The sequence below is a fragment of the Poromitra crassiceps genome, assembly GCF_964638095.1.
Source record: "Poromitra crassiceps genome assembly, chromosome: 7".
NCBI classification, from domain to species: domain Eukaryota; kingdom Metazoa; phylum Chordata; class Actinopteri; order Beryciformes; family Melamphaidae; genus Poromitra; species Poromitra crassiceps.
In genome coordinates, this window is record NC_139628.1 from 19,569,077 (window position 1) to 19,588,418 (window position 19,342).

At 43.1% G+C, this 19,342-nt stretch overlaps 1 protein-coding gene across 1 annotated transcript in view; it reads right to left on the reverse strand.

The window, feature by feature from the left end:
- Window positions 1-509: 509 nt before the first annotated feature.
- Window positions 510-19,342, reverse strand: part of LOC310779276 (broad substrate specificity ATP-binding cassette transporter ABCG2-like) — a gene marked incomplete at its 3' end in the record, with an annotated part of 52,612 nt that continues 33,779 nt past the window's right edge. The window contains exons 12-19 of the mRNA XM_083639797.1: window positions 11,994-12,139; window positions 11,481-11,563; window positions 10,381-10,470; window positions 7,698-7,822; window positions 6,797-6,951; window positions 4,561-4,650; window positions 4,345-4,433; window positions 510-657 (exon numbers count right to left, since the gene is read on the reverse strand). Of these exons, the coding sequence (XP_083495923.1) occupies window positions 510-657; window positions 4,345-4,433; window positions 4,561-4,650; window positions 6,797-6,951; window positions 7,698-7,822; window positions 10,381-10,470; window positions 11,481-11,563; window positions 11,994-12,139 (926 nt within the window). The remainder of the gene's footprint in view (window positions 658-4,344; window positions 4,434-4,560; window positions 4,651-6,796; window positions 6,952-7,697; window positions 7,823-10,380; window positions 10,471-11,480; window positions 11,564-11,993; window positions 12,140-19,342) is intronic.

The window sequence follows — 19,342 nt, forward strand, 5'->3', positions numbered from 1 at the left end:
ATATCATATCTGCAAGAAAATCACAGTAAAAATGTGAACTCTGTCCTTAGAATGAATGAGGCAAATACTGTAGTTTAAAAAACATTTCAAATTGGCTAATTAACAACAATGGAGTCAAAGCAAAATTAAATAATGACAAAATATATATATATCTGCATACAGGGTTATGATTATATTCCATGATCCATGATATTATGATATATTTCTTTGATATATAAAAGTAAATTTTCTTTGTTTTCTGGCGATAGTGCATTTTTGTTTTTGTTTTCTGCCGATATTAAGTTAATTTTCATGTCCAGAGAATCAGTCTGTGTATTGGAAAACAATGCTCATCAATACTGCAATGTCTGGTAATGTCGGTTTTGAGGTGCAAAAAGGATCACATACTGAAAATTTCATTGAGGAAAGGTATCAAAAAGAAACTTGGGAATAAAGGTGACGACGACAACGACAATGTTGTTGTTGTTGTTGATGATGATGATGACAATGATGATGATGATGATGAAGGTCTAGGTGAACTTCTTGATGAAGCGTAGTTTGAGGTAGGCGATGGTGAGGAAGCAGATTGTCATGAGGCCCAGGGCCAGGTGGTTCTGCCAGAAACCCCAGACTGAGGAATCAACTCCCTGATCGTCCAGGAACTGCTCCCCCGTGCACCTGAGCAGAAGGCAAAAGTTTTAAAGTAAACTCAAGTTCATAGATATTAGCAGAGCCCTTTTTAGGTTTTAATTTCTGGAGGTATCCTTACGTGCCAGTGTCAGACTGACGTTTTTTTCTTCTTTGGTGTCACCAACCACTGACACGCCCCTTTGCAGACGTTCCCCCTTTAGGTCCACAAGCTGGGTATAACCCAGGGCGTGCCCATTGCTCGTCTCCCAATAGCAAATTTCTTCACTATTGTGGAGCTGTGTGCCCAGCCCTAAAAAGAGCTCTGCTAATATCTACTTCAGTTTCAGTTTACTTTAAGGTTAGTCCCAGTTGGGCTCTGTCTGTCTTTGTCTACACTAGTCATCAGTTGTTGTGGGCAGTTGGCGTGACCAAAATCTGTAAGTGTATGAGGGGTACAGATTCTAATCGTCAACTCTAGTGTGTACTGCCTCCCAACGCTAGTCGGAGGCACAATAATGATTATATCAAACGTTTGAATTTCTACACCGATTCTGGAGTCTGTCGTGTGTAAACTCACCAACAACTCTAATGTGCGATCCCCCGTCAATATTGAAAAACTATTGTAATAATCCGCTCCCGGGATCATTAATGAGGAGGAGAAGAGGCAATACTTGGTACAGTCTTTATTCCCGCGGTTCACACTCATAGCTCCTAGCTACACACACACAGCTCCTAGCTACACACACGTCCAGTCCGCTTCCTCGTATCTTCAGACTGGCCCCCCACCCGAGACCGGAAGTCCCCTACACACTGGCTGGTCCGCTGCCTTCATAGTCTCTTGGCTTCCGCAATTTTCAAATGCTTCCGCCATACCGTCTGTACTTCGTGGGGGAGAATCATGCACCAACCGGAATGGGAAGTAGAAAGGCGGGTCTTCCGCTCATATAGTCCAATCAGAATCCAATATGCCGCATTTTTCGTGGACACACGTGTCGTGATTGGTCGGATTCCGTCGAACTTCTTTCCTGTCTGAAGGTTTTTTTCCCAACTTCCTTGTGCATGTTCTGGGGGTGTAACGTACAGACTGTATAGCTGCATTCGCCGGATGTAGATGAGACAGTCTGTTTTAAGAGACTACTGCCTTCACGTAACGTCATAATCGCCACCGACATGTCAAACTCTGGGTCGCTACAGTATTCAGCTGATGGAGTCAAGCTAATCCAGTGTTTAGTCCACACCAAGAAGCAGTCAACTAGCTAGTTATTCTTCATACATTTATATTAAAATTTCTGATACCAAGGCACACGCGAATAAAATACATGGAAGACTCAATTACTTTACAACATCAAAACTAAAAATAGCACCTGAGCAGCGTCAAGCCAGCCAGAATAAAACCAAAACTTCTGGTTATAACCTTCAAAATAAAATTTAAATGAAAATACCATTGCACCGTTTCTTTTGTGTGATTCGAAATGCCCCAAGTACCAAAGCGGAAATAAAGAAAACTTTTGCGGAGAGACCTGTTGTAAATGAAGTTGTGCCTTCGAAAAGCCAATGAGTCATACATTTACGCTTTTATTTTGAAGGTAAAACTTCCCGTATGGTCAGTAGCTGCAAGAGCTCTTGTTGTCATGTGAGTTCACTGCATTATGCCTATTATACACTAGACAACTACAAATCTTTACAGATTATGAAAAGACTGGGGAGTAGGCTATACACTACCCGACTGGTTCCTGAATATTTATTTATGACAACTGAACAACTGGGGGTCATACACTGACTATACGATTGCCTCAGACGAGGGACCATACACTACACGACTTCTCACAGCAACTGAACCCAACTGAACCCAGCAAACTCACGTGAAAACAATGAGCTTTCGTGGCTACTAACCATACGGAAGTTAGACGATTTTACTTTCAAAATGAAAGCGTTCATGTATTACTGCATGACTCACTACGGTTTAAAATTGACTTTTATAAGGCACACCATTATGCTAAATGTAAAACAGGTTTCTATGCAAATGTATTCTTTATTTCCTAATTTTGGTATTGGGGTATTTCGGATCACACACAAAAAGTTGCAATGGTATATACTTTTATTTTGAAAGTTGTAACGGGAAGTTTCCATTTTATTTTGGCTGACTTGACAACTGTGAGCAAACTGCTTTAGCGTGTCGTCTTTGATTTTGTAATTGAGACATTGCACTCGTGCCTGTATTATTCACGTGTGCCTTGGTATCAGAAATATCGATTGTATGAAGAATGACGAGCTATTTGACTGTTTTTGCCTCATTGCCTCATAGTTTTTCATTGGATATTGTTGGGATCCATATGCATGTGAGTTGTTGACCAGTGTACACTATACGATTGTGTCCAGAATCGGCTTTGGAATTCAAACATGTTTCATATACTCGTTGTGTCTCTGACTGGCGTCGCGGGGCAGTGTACACTTGACGATTAGAATCTGTACCCCAGTAACCACTAACCGATTTTCGGTAATGACTGGCACAACAGCTGCAGATAGAGTAAACCAGGACAGACTGTGCCCATTGGAAATCCTGTGTAAAATCAGGGGAAATATCGTATAGTGTAACCTCTGCTTTATGGTAAAATGGTAAATGGCCTGCATTTAGATAGTGCTTTTATCCAAAGCGCTTTACAATCAGTAGGTATATTCACCCATTCATTGACCGATGGCGGCAGGCTACCACACAGGGTGCTGGCACACCATCAGGAGCAATTTGGGGTTCAGTATCTTGCCCAAGGACACTTCGACATGCAGACTGGAGGAGGCGGGGATCGAACCACCGACCTCTTTTATCCAAAGCGATTAGTGGATGACACGCTCTACCTCCTGAGCTACAGCCGCCCCTTTAAAGTTGGGTTCAGTTGCCCTGACAAGTCGTGTGGCGTGTGCTCCCTCGTCTGAGGCAGTCGTGTAGTGTATGACCCCCGGTTTTTCAGTCGTCATAAAAAATCTTCAGGATTGGTATACTATATCTTCAGGTGAGGTATACTCCCCAATCTTTTCATAATCTGTGAAGACTTTGAAAGTTGTCTAGTGTATCCTAGGCTTTAGTCTCGATTGCAAGTTTTTTTTATTCTAGGATGCCGATCAACACCGGGCAAAGGGACTGCCGATGAATGGTACATGAACTCGGGTACATTTACATTACTGATTGTCAAATGTTGATTAATACACTGTCCCTTTACAAATAAATTGTTTGATTGATTGATTGATTGATTGCCAGACTATCTCCGTTTTGCACTGTATCAGTGCAGGAGAGTGAGTGTCTGGCTCCTCTTACTCTCACTCTGGTCTACCGGGGGAAAAAGGCTCCGTTATCTTTACATCCATCCACCGAAAGTACCAAGCAGACCTGTTTATTGCACAATCCAAATATTCGTCAAAACGTGTCATTTTCAGCATGTCGCAACGCTAGCTTGGTAGCTAGCGTTGTTGTTGTTTCACAGCGGTGGAGGCCTTTGAGAGCGACACGCAGGGAGTGGAAACGGATTCCCCTTCCCTCCGAGTGAAATGGTCGGAGCCAATGGCAGAGCTTGCAGGGAGCGGAAAGGGATTTCCTTCCGCTGCCGACTAAAATGCTGGGCACCAGTGGCAGAGCTTAGACGCACAGCCTGCTTCCAGGCAGTCAGACTATGGTTAGGGTTAGGATAAGTCTCCAGTCCAGGGAATAGTGAAGTAAGATTGGTGTGTGTGCGTGTGTCTTACTTGAGTCCGGGCGGGAGGTTTCCGGGTGGTATGAGGGTGCTGTTGGGCCCACAGAACTTCAGACCCACAAACTCATTCACCTGCAGAGCCTGAAGAGACAGACCAGTATCACTGTGTGTGTGTGTGTGTGTGTGTGTGTGTGTGTGTGTGTGTGTGTGTGTGTGTGTGTGTGTGTGTGTGTGTGTGTGGGTGTGCTGTGCGTGCGTGTGTACTTACAGCGAGCCCATATCGTGGTATACTGAAGTATTTCAACCAAGAAAGCCAGCTAGCAATAGAGTTAAGATTCACCAGCAGACCTGCAAAGATCTGGAGAGAGGGGGGTGGGGGAGAGAAAGAGAGAGAGAGAGAGGGTTTAGGTTTAGGTATAGTTTAGGTTAGAGTTTAGGGGCCCAACTGTACAGGCAGGCCATTCTCCCCCCCAAAAAAAGAACCCTAACCCTAACCCATTAATGGATTTATTTTCCGCTCCCTGCGTGTCGCTCTCAAACCCGTCCGTCACTATGAAACCGCAATGCCCACTCAGACATGAATCTTGCCCACCCAATCAAAGGTTTGGGAAATATTGCAACAAGCACAGTCAAAAAGAGAAGATCTCCGTTTTATTAGCAAATCCTGCGCCCCATGTAACACAAGACAGGACATGTTGTGTATTGCATTAGAACACACTCACTCGCCCACACAGCATCTCAGACTACAGGACATGTTGTGTATTGCATTAGAACACACTCACTCGCCCACACAGCATCTCAGACTACAGGACATGTTGTGTATTGCATTAGAACACACTCACTCGCCCACACAGCATCTCAGACTACAGGACATGTTGTGTATTGCATTAGAACACACTCACTCGCCCACACAGCATCTCAGACTACAGGACATGTTGTGTATTGCATTAGAACACACTCACTCGCCCACACACAGCATCTCAGAGGGGGTCACTGAACTGCACAGCCGACTCATCCATGGTGCTAACATTGCTTCACAATGTTGAAATGTAATTAACATGCAGAACAGCACTATTAGTCGACACATAACCTTGCAGATAACTAACATCACGCATATAGAAGAGGAAGTCCTTTAACTAACCTCCCAAAGCACGTTAATAAACACATCTAGCCCAGAGCATGCTGGGAACTCTGCCTACAATAGGTTTCTTTTCACCCCCAACCAATGGAAAAATTCAGTAGAGATTTCAGGCAGAACCAAAATCCTCATACAAAAAGCCTTTTCCCCAAGAACCAGCAGCCAGGGCGCTGATTTCTGGGTAATGCTACAAAAACACGTCATCCCTGCGGTACTCTCTATTGCAGACAGCCTCTCACTTTTAGTTTCTGTTGTCAGTGTGGTGCTGATGGACAGCTCCTTTTATTGTTCAAATAAAAAGTGCTCTGAGAACGCATTATCCTCCGTACTGTTTATGGTCAGTTGTGGGTCACAGTGTTGGGGGTAACTCATTACAAAAAATACATATACAATACAATAACTCAGTAATATAACTTATTACTTATAGGAGTTCAGTATACCAGTTACTTTGTCAAGTACCGGTAACTCAACTTACAAATTGAGTTAAATGTTTTTAATCAAAGCACCTATTTAAATAAAGATACAATCATTTCCTGTGTTTTTATGCAAATAACCACTATAGATGACAATAAGAAAAGGAAAATAATACAATTGCATTTTGCATTGTCTACACTGACTTCAAGGGGGTTGAAATTCTTTTTCGAGATGGTTCCGGGGGGGCGATGTCATTCTGCTGCTGCTGTTGTTTTGGTAAAAGTAATGCAAAAGTAGTGGAATAAGTAAAAAGTTACTCTACACAGACAGTAATATTGTAAAGTAACTTATTACTTTCAAATGAAAGTAACTAGTACTATGTAGCATATTACATTTTGAAAGTAACTTGCCCAACGCTGGTGGGTCGCAAACATTTGTGAGATTTTCAAGTTGGCGACAAGTCGGAAAAGGTTTGGAACCGCTTAATTTTTCCATAGACATTTCGACCAAGTAAAACTGTTTTTCACAAGGATTTTTGAAAAAAGATAAGGCCAGATGAAATCCCTAGGCCGTATGCAGAAGCCGGAAGAGGGTGTGACTTTGGCACTCTACAAGGGGAGTAATGGAGTCCAGGGGCTGAGGCCAGGGGCAGAGTCCAGGGGCATGCATCCTCCCAGCCCAAACACACTGGAAATGGAAGTGAGGCGAAGCGTCTGGAAGCGCAGGCAGTTTCATTTCAGCGTCCTTGTTAACAGATTAGACCGGTCAGGTCTATTTTACAGCCAGGCAGGAAGTCAGTACAAGTTGTGACGGGGCGGAGCAAAGCACACTTATGGTGTGAACAGTCAGTCTCCTGCTCGAGCTGAATTTACATGCGGCACTGCTTCCTTTTCCAGTGTGTTTGCGTCAGATTTGTTTAAAAAAAAAATGTGCGTGCGTGCGTGCGTCTCACCATCATGAAGACGAAGCCGATGGTAATGAAGAGGTTGGCGATGGCGACCACCGTCTGGTCGGCGGAGATGGCCAGAGCCATGGCGGTGGCTGTGTAGGAGACCAGGGTCACAGAGAACCAGAAGAGGAAGAAGGCTTCTGCTGTGGGTTTGAGACCTGCATACGCACACAGGCACGCACACACAGGCACGCACGCACGCACACGCACACACACACACACACACACACACACACACACACACACACACACACACACACACACACACACACACACACACACACACACGGGGACAACTTATTGAGGTTTCTATTGCTGCAGGGCTAGACTCTAGTTTGTTTGAATTGCTTGAGACTTGGACAGGACCTGGGAGCTAATGCTAGCACACATCACACAGTCTTTCAGAATAAAAGTCTCTCTAATATAATGTATTATAATATAATATAATATAATATAATATAATATAATATATATAATATAATAAGGAGCTGGGAGCTAACGCTAATGGTAGCACACATCACACAGCCTTTCAGGATAAAAGTCTCTCTGTTATACCAAAACCTGTGAAAGAAGATATATATATATATATATATATATATATATATATATATATATATATATATATATATATATACACACACACACAATTGCACTTGGCCAATTTACCCCGCTGTCCTTCTTTTCATCTGACAGCGAGGAGTTTCACCTGCAGGACGTAGCGCGTGAGAGGATCACGCTATTCCACCCTGCCAGCATGTCCTGCTGCTGGCAATTGAACCCGAGTCTCACAGTGGTAGGCTATATGAAAGTGCTTTTACCCCTACACTACCCAGACGCCCTCGCTTGTATCTTATTCTGAAGGGCTGTATGAACTGCTCTATGGGCCCATGTGTTTCCTGCCCACCGATCATGAAGTAGGCCACGCAGGTGAAGGCGATGGTGGGGATGGTCCTCAGGGTGATGATGTCAGACAGGATCTTGGACAGGAAGTACACAGACACCATGTAGTAACCGCTGATAGACTCATGACTGGAGAGAGAGAGACAGAGACAGGGAAAGAAAGAGAGAGATAGAGAGAATAGCCGATATCTGAATACATAACAACAACAGTCGTTGCTAGCCAGCAGCTAGTTCGATAATACAAAACCCAGTCTCTTATGCCCAGTGATTTTCAATGGATGATGCTGGCAATAACACTTTTGTCTAAGCATAAATGTTTCAATTAGATTCAGAATACTGTGCCGTATGTCACTATAAGTCACAGTATTTCACCACATCAGCATAATAGTGTTAGGCAAAAATAAAAGGTTATTATAATTAAAATACAACAATAACCAATGAGCTGCATTAAGCCATTCTGGGAAATGACATGTCACATCACAACACATAATGAATTAAACTGGATTGCAGCATATCTGAGATTCATCGAATCCTATCAGATTACTGCTATATTGTTCTGTATCAAATCGTTACAACTGTATCAATTTTGTAATTGTAGCGCAGACGATTTATGGAGATGCGTATCGTGTCGTCTGAGAGGTAAATATAAGATACACACCCGTATAAACCCATCACACACAGTCCAGCCATATAGACTAATAGGTTTTGTCTCGGGTCAACTCGTTGGTTGGTTTTTCCTCCTGTCCTCCCCAATCTTTTGAGTCACCAGCTGCCACTGGTTATTATATGATACAGAGAGAAGTGGAAGCACTCCTATCATTGACCTCTATCTGCCTGCTTCAATGGCTCTGGACTGTGTAAGCCTGAAAGTCTCGCGAAGAGTTGTGTTGTGGCAGGAAAAATCAGCTACAGTTGGGCTGCCATGTTTCGCTTGGGGTAATGCAAAAGAAAGTGTAGCTAAAAGATTTCGGAAGCTATGGCTGAACATTTCGCTGATCTCGAGAAGATGGACGAAGCATTCAAATTTGATGGCCGCCCGTATTTCGTTGAGCCGGAGTAACGCGAATCCAAACTGAGGCGTGGCCATGGAGAGACAGAGAGGAGCGAGCAGCAGACAGAGAGAGTGGGTGAACAAACACGCTGCTGCAAGGTCAATACAAGCGTTCATTCTCTCTCTCTCTTTTACAATAACAATCTGAGCCTGTGCCCGTTGCTAAAATAAGCTTGTTTAGTGGACGTACGTGCAGGCTGCTGATGCCGGAGGGGCATGTGGGCAAAGCGGCTGTCATCTATGTCAAAACTGCACCAATAAAAAAAAAAAAACATCTTCTCACATTAACACGTTGAGTGCCAATGACGAGATATCTCGGCTTACATAAAAAAAAAAAAAATTGACGGTGGGACATCGATCAACCCCTTTTACGTCTCCTATACCAGAATTGGAGGTATTGAATGTGTATAATCTATTTTACCGACCCACTAAGTGGCGACAGTGCACTCCTGACTAGAGGAAGGCAAGCAAAAAGCAGTGTGACGAAGCCATTCTCATGAAAATGGATTGGCGAAAACGCTTTCGTTTTCGCGCTGATTGCTGGCAGTGCGGGATTGCAAATTTGCATAATAGATTACGGATGGAACACACTTTGAAACACGCAGCATAAATATGACCAGAATCGCAAAAGCTTCATCAAAGCTCTCAACCAAAACTCCAAGAAGCGAGCGAGTCCAACCAGACTTCCTCAAAGAGCGGCCGCGCAGACAGGCACAGCCGCACAGCAGCAGCAAAGCAGTGAGACTGGTGACAAGCTTGTGAGTGACACGGCCGCTGCAGCCAAGAAGAACGCCCACGGAGGGAGGAGTTGGAAGCAGAGGGGAGTTTCCTGCTGTTATGGAGGAAATTACTGTTCAAAACTATTGTTTAGGTCTTACTGATGCCAAAAATGAATGGTTAAAGTGACTGTTCTATCGAATTTCACAAAAGCCGTTTTTCTGACGGTGAAACCATGCTGTATTCAACTGCTAATGCTTACATAACTACTAACTCTACAAACTAACTCTTTTAGACAGAGAAAGCACACATTCTATTAGTTGTTTTGAGATATTGTGTGTTCACAAAATCTTAGCAGAAAAGAATCCTCGGCTCTTGTAAAATGAGCCAGAATCCTAAAAAAAAAACCTGGCAGAACCTACCTACAGCATTGAAAAAAGGGCTGGCAGTCAATGTGTTAAGAAAAATATGAAAATAGGGTCGGGGTTAAAAAATACTGAAATTATCCTTTAGTGTTTACAAAAGCTAAACGAAATGCTGCATGTCAACACCATACGATGTATTGAAAAACAAAGCAACTGACTTTGATTTGAGACAAGAAAATGCTGTCATAGACATAATGTTGAAAATACATCCTTTTAGGTTTGTGTAGGGGTATGTGTGTGTGTGTGTGTGTGTGTGTGTGTGTGTGTGTGTGTGCATGGATGTGTGTGTGTGTGTGTGTGTGTGTGTGTGTGCATGGATGTGTGTGTGTGCATGGATGTGTGTGTGTGTGTGTGTGTGTGTGTGTGTGCGTGTGTGCGTGCATGTGTGTGCATGCATGTGCGTGTGTGTGTGTGTGTGTGTGTGTGTGTGTGCGTGCGTGCATGTGTGTGCGTGCGTGCATGCATGTGTGTGTTTGTGTGTGTGTGTGACCCACATGAAGAGCTTCCTCTCTGCGATGAAGAGTTCGGCGGATGACAAGGAGCTGAAACACTGATTGATGGTGATGAAGAAGAGAGCACCGAACCTGACAGACAGCAGAAAAGCAGATTTATTACAGATAATCAGTCCCTCCAGGACAGTATTGCATTCGCAATAATTAACGTAAATTCAACCAATCTCCGCCATCATTTGCAGGGGCAATTTTTCAAAATTCCCACGATTTCTCTGCAAAACGGCAAAATACTAAAACAGGTTCCTCAACTTGCAGTTTTTGCCAGTTAAAGTAAAACAATTACATTGTGATTTTTGAGAAAAGTTGCCATTAGGTAGTCGTTGGGGCGTCGGGGGGCAACCACCAGAAATCCTTAACTTGCAATTTTTGCCAGTTCCCGTAATTTTACAGAGAACATTTTTTTTTACTGAAAACATTGCTAATTGCATCGCAAAATCAAGCAGTTTGATCGCAACAATCAAAAACAACCTACCATGATACAACTACAGAATTACAGAAAGAGCACTACTTACAACAAGTAGGATGCTACTGCTGCTGCTATTAAATATATAACATAATATATATAAATTAGAATTTTTGTCAAATAAATAAATAACACTCAAAACTAAGTTACAACATGTCATCAATAAACAATATTTATACAATTGATGAATGCCAAACCCAAGAGAAATAAAGTGTTAGGCCTAGGGGCCATGCCCGCAGGAAGCAGCTTTTTCAGGTTGGTGTGCTTTGGAAATGTCCAGAGCACTTCCAACGCGCCCAGACACACAGCACACGTGGAGCACTTATTTGTTGCGGTCAAAAAAGTGGCATTGATAAGCCGCGTGCCTCGCCAAAAAGTGTAGCTTTTCTCTGTTTGAGGCACCCAGAGTGCTCCACGCAAGAACACTAGCCACAGAGACCGCTTAAACGCCAGGTGTGGTGCTGGGAGGAGCAGCGCTGCTAGAGCATCCTAACCATAGAGAATGCACTGCAGGAAGGTCCTGGCAGCTCCAAAAAAATAAGCTTCCTGTGGACACACCACCTTAGTGGATAAAGTAAAAGCAGCATAGCATAGAATAGAATTGAATCTAATAGAATACCTGTTCTGAATCCCACTCTGATCGTCCTTGACGTCAAAGAAAATGGCGCCTACTATTAAAGCGAGGAAGATCGTTACCCCTATCTAGACAGACACACAGAATACCAATACAGTCAGTAATAATACATCAATGTAATAATTATCTATAGTGAATATGGTAAATTATCACTATGTGATTTGGGAATATGTGAGTATTTGCAATCCCATATGATGAGCTAAATTAATTGGATACACTTAAGTAAGTCAGTAAGGCATTTTCAAGTAAATACAAAACCGAATACTATTCTAACACAGAAAGAGAAGAATGCATTGTGACTGTTTACTGCCAAGAGAGAAAGAGCAGCAAAGCATTGATAACTAAGGGAAAGTGACAGAAAACGAGAATATGGTGAAACTGCCAAAGAAAATGTGATTTTTTTGGTTAATTTCCTGATGTCCTTCTTGTCCTTTGCTGCACTGAGTGGACTTGAGTTAGTGACATGACAGGGAAAGTGAAGTAGCGAGGTGTTTTTACCTGAGCGAAGGAGGTCTGAGGGTTGAGCATGAGGTTGCGGAAAGTTCTCTTGAGAACCCATCTGAACTGGGTCAGGAAGTTGGTGTTGTAGGTGACGATTCTGGAGGGAGGACGCGTGGTCGTCGGCTTACCCAGAATGATTCTTTCTGAAAGCGATAAAGAGCGCCAAAGGTGCTGTTTTGCTTTTGAGTCATTTAAGAAGCCTGTTTCCTACATCCATATTCTTACATCCACATGGGAACCTCTCAGCTGACTCTTCTCACCGTGGACAAACAGCAGCTTGAATCCAACATCATTGAACTCACCCTATAAGAAGATTGAGGTCAGCTGCCCCGCGGATTTTTTTTTTATTTCGTCTGATTATATTCGCAAATCAAATTTTTCCAGTTAGAACTCAGAACTCGGGATCATCAGTGAGGGACAAAGATCTCACATAACTGTTTCATGCCGGCAAAACCAAATTTCAACACTTTACATGCCACCAACACGGAATTTGGTGTTAACAAGTCATACTCTATGCATCAGAGATCATAGTCTTGTTGAAGCCAAAAGGATGATATCATCCGCAAACAACTTGATATGCTGTCCATTAATATAGGGGGAAAGTGTAGCCTGGCTATAAGCATTCTGATAATGTGATCTGTGCACAGTCATTTCAGTGGGTCGGGTACTTGCCTTGACAGAGTTGTCAGCGTCGCAAAATCCAGTCATTTAGCCAATCAGTCCAATCCAAATCCACTTGGAAGAACAGCGAAAATGTCTTTTCCACCGATTAATTGCAATTACGGCTGTGTAAACTCTACGGACATTAAAGGATGGCTTTACCGGTAATTAACCCTCTTTGTATCATTAATAATCTCAGTAATATAAGCACATGGCCAGTGTTTACCTTCTCTCTCTGTTTTCCTCACAGAGATCTCCCATTTCCTCCTCTGGCAAAGCGTTCTGTTCCGACGCGTTTTACATCATAACGCGTCACAATGGAGCTGCGGAAGTTCTGCTGGAGACGTGGAATCTGCTCCGAGGGCGGCTGTTATTGTTTATTTTTATTTTTTAAGTATGAGCACATCCGCGGAGAATCACATTGAGAGCCTTAACGAGCCTTAATGACTTGCAGCTGGCGGGGTGGAGTTTCTGCCTGACAGGAGCAAGAGCATTTTTCTCCGTGAGGTAAACAGAGAGAGAAGATAAAGGCTGCCCATGTGCTTCTATTACAGAGAATATTAATGATACAAAATGGGTCGATTACCGGTAAGGCCATCCTTTAAGGTTACCGCTCCTTGCTTCGGGAGCCGCAGAGCCACGGGAGCCGCCATTACTGTTTGGCCGATTACGATGTCAACTATGAGGGGCAAGGTCCTTTTTGGCCCATACACTTTCTCATTTCTGAAATGCCCACCCCAGGTTGGAGGCCAGAGGGCTCGGCAGAAGGAAACAGAATGTGAGGGACATGGATTCTAACAGGCTAGGGACATGGTGCATCCTTGTCCGATTCTAACGCATTGAAGAATGTGAAGACAACTTTCGCTCTAAGTGTAAGTATTGATGAATGGACAATACCTGCCACAGGGTACCTCAGAATTATTTAGTACTTAATTCAACATCCTGTGATCCTCAACAAATGGGAAAGGTAGCAGGTAAGGGTTCAGTGTCTTCTCAAACGCTTCCACGGGACACATGGCTGTTGATGGGACACACACATTTTGAGTTGTATACAGCGTTGGAAACAGGAGAACGTAAGCTTTCTGCTGATATCAAAATTATCGTTGTACTCCAAAGATTGAGTGAGACGCACCCCTTGACTGTTTCCAAACTATGTTTTTGAGAAAAAACGGTCTCAAAGTTTGACAAAGTAAGCTAATTCTGCTCGTCACCCTAAAGGTGCCGACACATGATCCACGGTGAAACAGCTGTTCGCACGCTGTCCCGTTGTTTTCCTATAGGGGGAGAGCGGCGCTTATCCACTAGGCGGCAGCACTACCCTTGGCGACGCGCACGGCTCGATTTTGCCACTTTGCTCTGCGCTCAAAGTAAACATATCTCAACACTGAAAAATGTTTAAAAGGATGTGCTATGGGGGCTTGTTATAGTCCATCTTATGCAGGTCTATACCTGGGTAAATGGGAAGAAGACTTTGTGTTTAACAACGAAAGAAATATCTTTCTTAACACGTTCACTGCCGTGGACGAGATATCTCGTCAAGCAGAAACCAACGGTTGACTGCCGTGGACGAGATATCTCGTCCAAAATTTTTTTTTTTTTTTTTGACGGTGGGACGTGGATCTAACCCTTTTACATCTCCTATAAAAATATGAGAGCCACCGAACGTGTACAACCCATTCCACCGACCCACTAAGTGGCGACAGTGCTCTCCAGAGTAGAAGCCGAGCCAAAACTGCAGGGGAAAGCGCGAGGAAACCATTCTCATACTGTAGAATGGTTTGGCGAAAACGCTTTCGGTGGCGCACAACGGTGGGGGGTTCCAAAAATAGACTGGGTGCACACTTTGAAACACGCAGCATAAATAAGCCCAGAATCGCAAAAGCTTCATCAAAGCTCTCAACCGAAACCCCAAGAAACGAGCGAGCCCATCCAGACTCGCCCGACGAGGGGCAGCCAGGCAGCAGACAGGCAGCAGCAACTCGCTTGTGACACACCCACTGCAGAGCAAAGGAGGGAGGAGGAGAACGCCCACGGAGGGAGGAGTTTGAAGGAGAGGGGGGTTTCCTGCTGTTATGGAGGAAATTACTGTTCAAAACTATTGTTTAGATGTCTGACGTCTTACTGATGCCAAAAATAAATGGTTAAAGTGACTGTTCTATCGAATTTCACAAAAAGCCATTTATCTCAGCTTAAATTTTCAGACGCTGAAACCATGCTGTATTCAACTGCTAATGCCTCCATAACTACTAACTCTACAAACTAACTCTTTTAGACAGAGAAAGCACACATTCTATTAGTTCTTTTGAGATATTTTGTATTCACAAAATCCTAGCAGAAAATAATCCTCGGCTCTTGAAAGATGAGCCAGAATCCTCAAAAAAAACCTTGGCAGAAGCTACCTACAGTAAAAAAAGAACTGCTGGCAGTGAATGTGTTAAGCACATTATCTGGTGGGGACGTTACATTGATGATGTCTGTTTGGTTTGGTCTGGGTCAGAGACTGAGCTACATGTATAAGATTTCCATGTCTTTTTAAACAGTATCAACCCCAACATTAAGCTGTCTCTAGATTACAGTAAGGAGAGAATACATGTTTTAGATCTCACGATCTTTAAAGACAATCAGGGTTCCCTACATACATCTGTATTTAGAAAACCAACAGACAGGAATACTATACTGCATGCAAATAGCTTCCATCCCAAATAGCTCAAGGACAATGTACCTTATGGCCAGTTTCAACGAGTGAGGAGAATCTGTGACCAGGAAAAGGATTTTGAGACCAAATCAAAGGAAATGGTGTTACGCTTTCAAAAACGGGGCTATAGTAACACTACCCTTGAGAAAGCTACACTAGAGCCAAACACCTAGACAGACAATCTTTACTACAAAGAAATGTCCCTACACAAACAAAAGAGAGAGTGGTGTTTGTCACAACATACAGTACAGAGGCAGAAAACATCAAACGGATTATAAATAGAAATTGGAGTATTATACAGTGCGATGGTATGCTCAGTCAGGTCTTCCCTGAGCCACCACTAATCAGTTTCAGAAGATGCCCAACTTTACAGGATAAACTGGTACACAGCCATCTTCACCAAACACCCAACACACATGGTTGGGTCCAAAACCTAAGGGCTCCTACAAATGTGGCCATTGTAACCGCTGCACAAATGTCGTACAGACCAAGACATTTGTCAATTTTACATCTCAGAACAAATTCACAATCAATCACTTCATCAATTGTAAAACCTCCTTTGTTATTTACAGGCTAGAATGCCCGATAGAGACAGTCCGCATGTCTGGGAACGCCCACAAAATGTTAAACGGCTGGCGCGCGAGTGGGGTAAAACCGCCCATATATCTCATGGGCTGACCCACCAAAAGACGGTGCTGCGGCTCTAAACTACAGGTTTGGGGGTTCTAGAGCAGAACACAAGACGTCTGCTCAGATGTGCGTTTACTGCGGTGGTTAAATCCCCGATCGTGTCTGCCTGGGCTGGGCTATCAGCTAAATTCTAAATTTGCTGAATGGATAGAACGGGGGTTTTTACCCCACCCTGACCACGCCCCCAGCCAGGCTGAGCCAGCTAACCAGCGTCTATGACGAGACGTGGCCTCAACCTATTTGCAAAGTGTTGTACATTGGAAGAACCAAAAGACGGTTACAGGACAGACTAGCAGAGCATGATTATGCGATTTGTACAGGGAATTTAAAATACCCTATAGCTAGACATTATCTGGAGTTCCACAACAGCAATCCATCTACATTACAGGCTTTTGGCATTGACCACATCCACGTCCACTGTTTTTTTGTAAACATTTATTATTTTTTGATTTGTAAACATTGTTCTGATGTAAATGTATTACTATTGTGATTTATTCATGTTGTTGTTTTATTTATTCAGTTTCTGCTCAACATTGTGGCTCAAAACCATTGTGTTGTTTGTGTAGTGTTTGTATGTTTTTGACATAATGTAGGCCAGAATGCTGCCATCTATTGGAGTTTGTGTATTTGTACACCCTCTAACCAACAGCACCTTCTGTGGCAGTCTCCCATTGGCTTAACACCTCTACATAAAGACCCCGGTGGGGCAGGAGATCTGTTTGACTATTGACTTCCTGAAGAAGGCTAGATGCCGAAACGCGTCGAAGTTGATTTTTAAAGTCTAAAATGACATTGCCATCTAAATAAAGGCATTTTAACTTTTTTAAAGGAGAGTGCCTTGGAGTTTTTTGTTTTTTCATATCTCAACGCTGAGCTACTTATCGCTGACCTTTCATGAGCACAACCAATCAGAGCAGAAGAAGATAACTGCTCGCCTCTTGTCCTGCAGATTTGCGCTCCGCTCACCAGATTGCTCTACCTTGTGGTGAGAAAAGTGCAGACCTCTCAATATCATGTGTAGGCGCCTTGAATTTATGAACTTCAAAACTATATTTAGCATTCAAATTTCACAATAATCTTTACACATAATAAAAGCCAATGCTTTATTTGACTAAAATCTGATGAAACCCCAACAGCCAAAATCTATAATATATATATATATATATATATATATATATATATATATATATATATATATATATATATATATATATATACCGTAAATCCTCTAATAGTGACCGGGGCCTTTATTTACTGAGCCGCAGAGAGCCGCGGGCCTTTGTTGGAGCGAGGCCTATATTAGAGTAGAGGCCTTTATTTCTTAATATTAAACTCTCATGGACATACTCCTTTAATTTCCTGACTTTTATTGCAAAATATTGCAGAAAACCAAACACAAAGCAAATAAATTAACTTCACAGTTACGATAAGTTGTCTTAATAACGATCAGATCAGTAAACTGGAATACCACAGGTATTAGCAAAATATAACATACCCGGTAAATGTGCCCAATGTCACATAACAACAAAACAAATGGCAGACTGGCCAGTTTTCAGCACAGTCAATAAGAATCAGATTCAGCTTCACAGTGAAAATACGCCCTGTGGCAACAAAACAAATCAGAGAGGCCTGTATTGGAGGGAGGCCTTTATTTGTCCGTGCAGACAGTGCCCCCGGCCATTATTAGAGTAGAGGCCTTTAATGGAGTAAAGGCCACTATTAGAGGATTTACGGTACCGTATATATATATATTGTGGAGTCTCGGCAGCTTACCCCCCAGCAGGTGAGAGGGGGAGGACGACCAGCCACCACAGTGACATCAGAGCCTGGGGTTCCCAACAGAGACGCTGTTTGGGCCTCGTCATCAATGAGAGGTATTTCCCAAATTACCTATTGAATCAGTGGGAGCGCTGACAGCCGCGCGCTGTCAAGCGTGGCGCACCCAGCTGAGACAGATTCCTAATCAGTCTGACTAGTTAACAGGGCGGCTCTGAATGATCACTGTGTGGCTGGCTCTCCTCGAGACGGGACCTCTCTTTGCTGTCGGGCGGTATGTACTATTTCCACTCCTCTCCTTAAGCATATGAGGTTGGCTGTCTGCTGTGCTCTGACCGCTCATGTCTCCTCTCGCCCACAGGCACGCTACTGGAGCTCGTAACCGAGGACGGAGCCCTGGCAAACGTTGAGGGGAAAACTCCCCTGCGTTGGCCCGCAGGCTAACCCTAGCCTAATTTGCTTCACGTCATTCTGAAACCTGCCCCGATAAGGGAAGATCCTGATTTGAGACTTTAAATAAAACAACGCACCTTGCGTTTAAACCTGCTCATTGTGTCTTGGCTTGGGTCAGATATATATATATATATATATATATAAGGCCTAGGAGTTCTTTTGTATTTAATTTTGGATCAATAGTATTAGCATATACAGATCAGTATAAATATCTGGGCTTAACACTAGATGAGCATATGACATTTAAGGAGGGAGTTAATGTCTTAGCTCAATCAGCGGGCACAGCCCTGGGATCTGTATTGAACAAGGTTCAATATTGTAGTAATCTTGGTTTTCATACTTACACGCAACTGTATAATTCATGTGTTTGTCCTATGTCGGATTATGCTTCTGGTGTTTGGGGTTCCCGGGAACACCTAAGCTGTAATACTGTGCATTATAGAGCTATCCGTTATTTTTTAGGAGTTCATAAATGCACATCAGTTCTGGCCATCAGTGGGGATATGGGATGGGAATCTCCAAACATCAGACATCACGGTCAAATGCAGCGATTATGGAACAGACTTGTGAGGATGTCTGATCAGAGACTGACCAAACAGATATTTAACTGGGACATTGCCCATAGACATCCCTGGACAACTGAACTTACAGTATGTCTTTATTCTATGCGAATGATTTATCATTTATTTTCCATAATAGATTAGTTTGTGACATCCGAGAGACCATGAGTAATATGTTCCTTTTGTATAAAGATAAATGGTCCGTTGACTTATGGTCTAAGCCTAAGTTAAGAACCTACCGTCTTATAAAAGACAGTTTTTCTGTAGAGCCTTATGTCAAGTTCCATCTCGACAGAAGAAAAAGGTCCTTGTGTGCACAGTTACGATCTGGAACGTTGCCCTTGGCACTGGAGACTGGTAGGTTTAATGCTACCCCTGAAGAAGACAGACTTTGTTTGCTCTGTGACCTGGGTGAAATTGAAAATGAGATTCATTTTCTATTCTATTGTACTGTCTATGATGAGGTAAGGGAGATACTGTTCAGTAAAATGTCCTCTATTTATGATGACTTT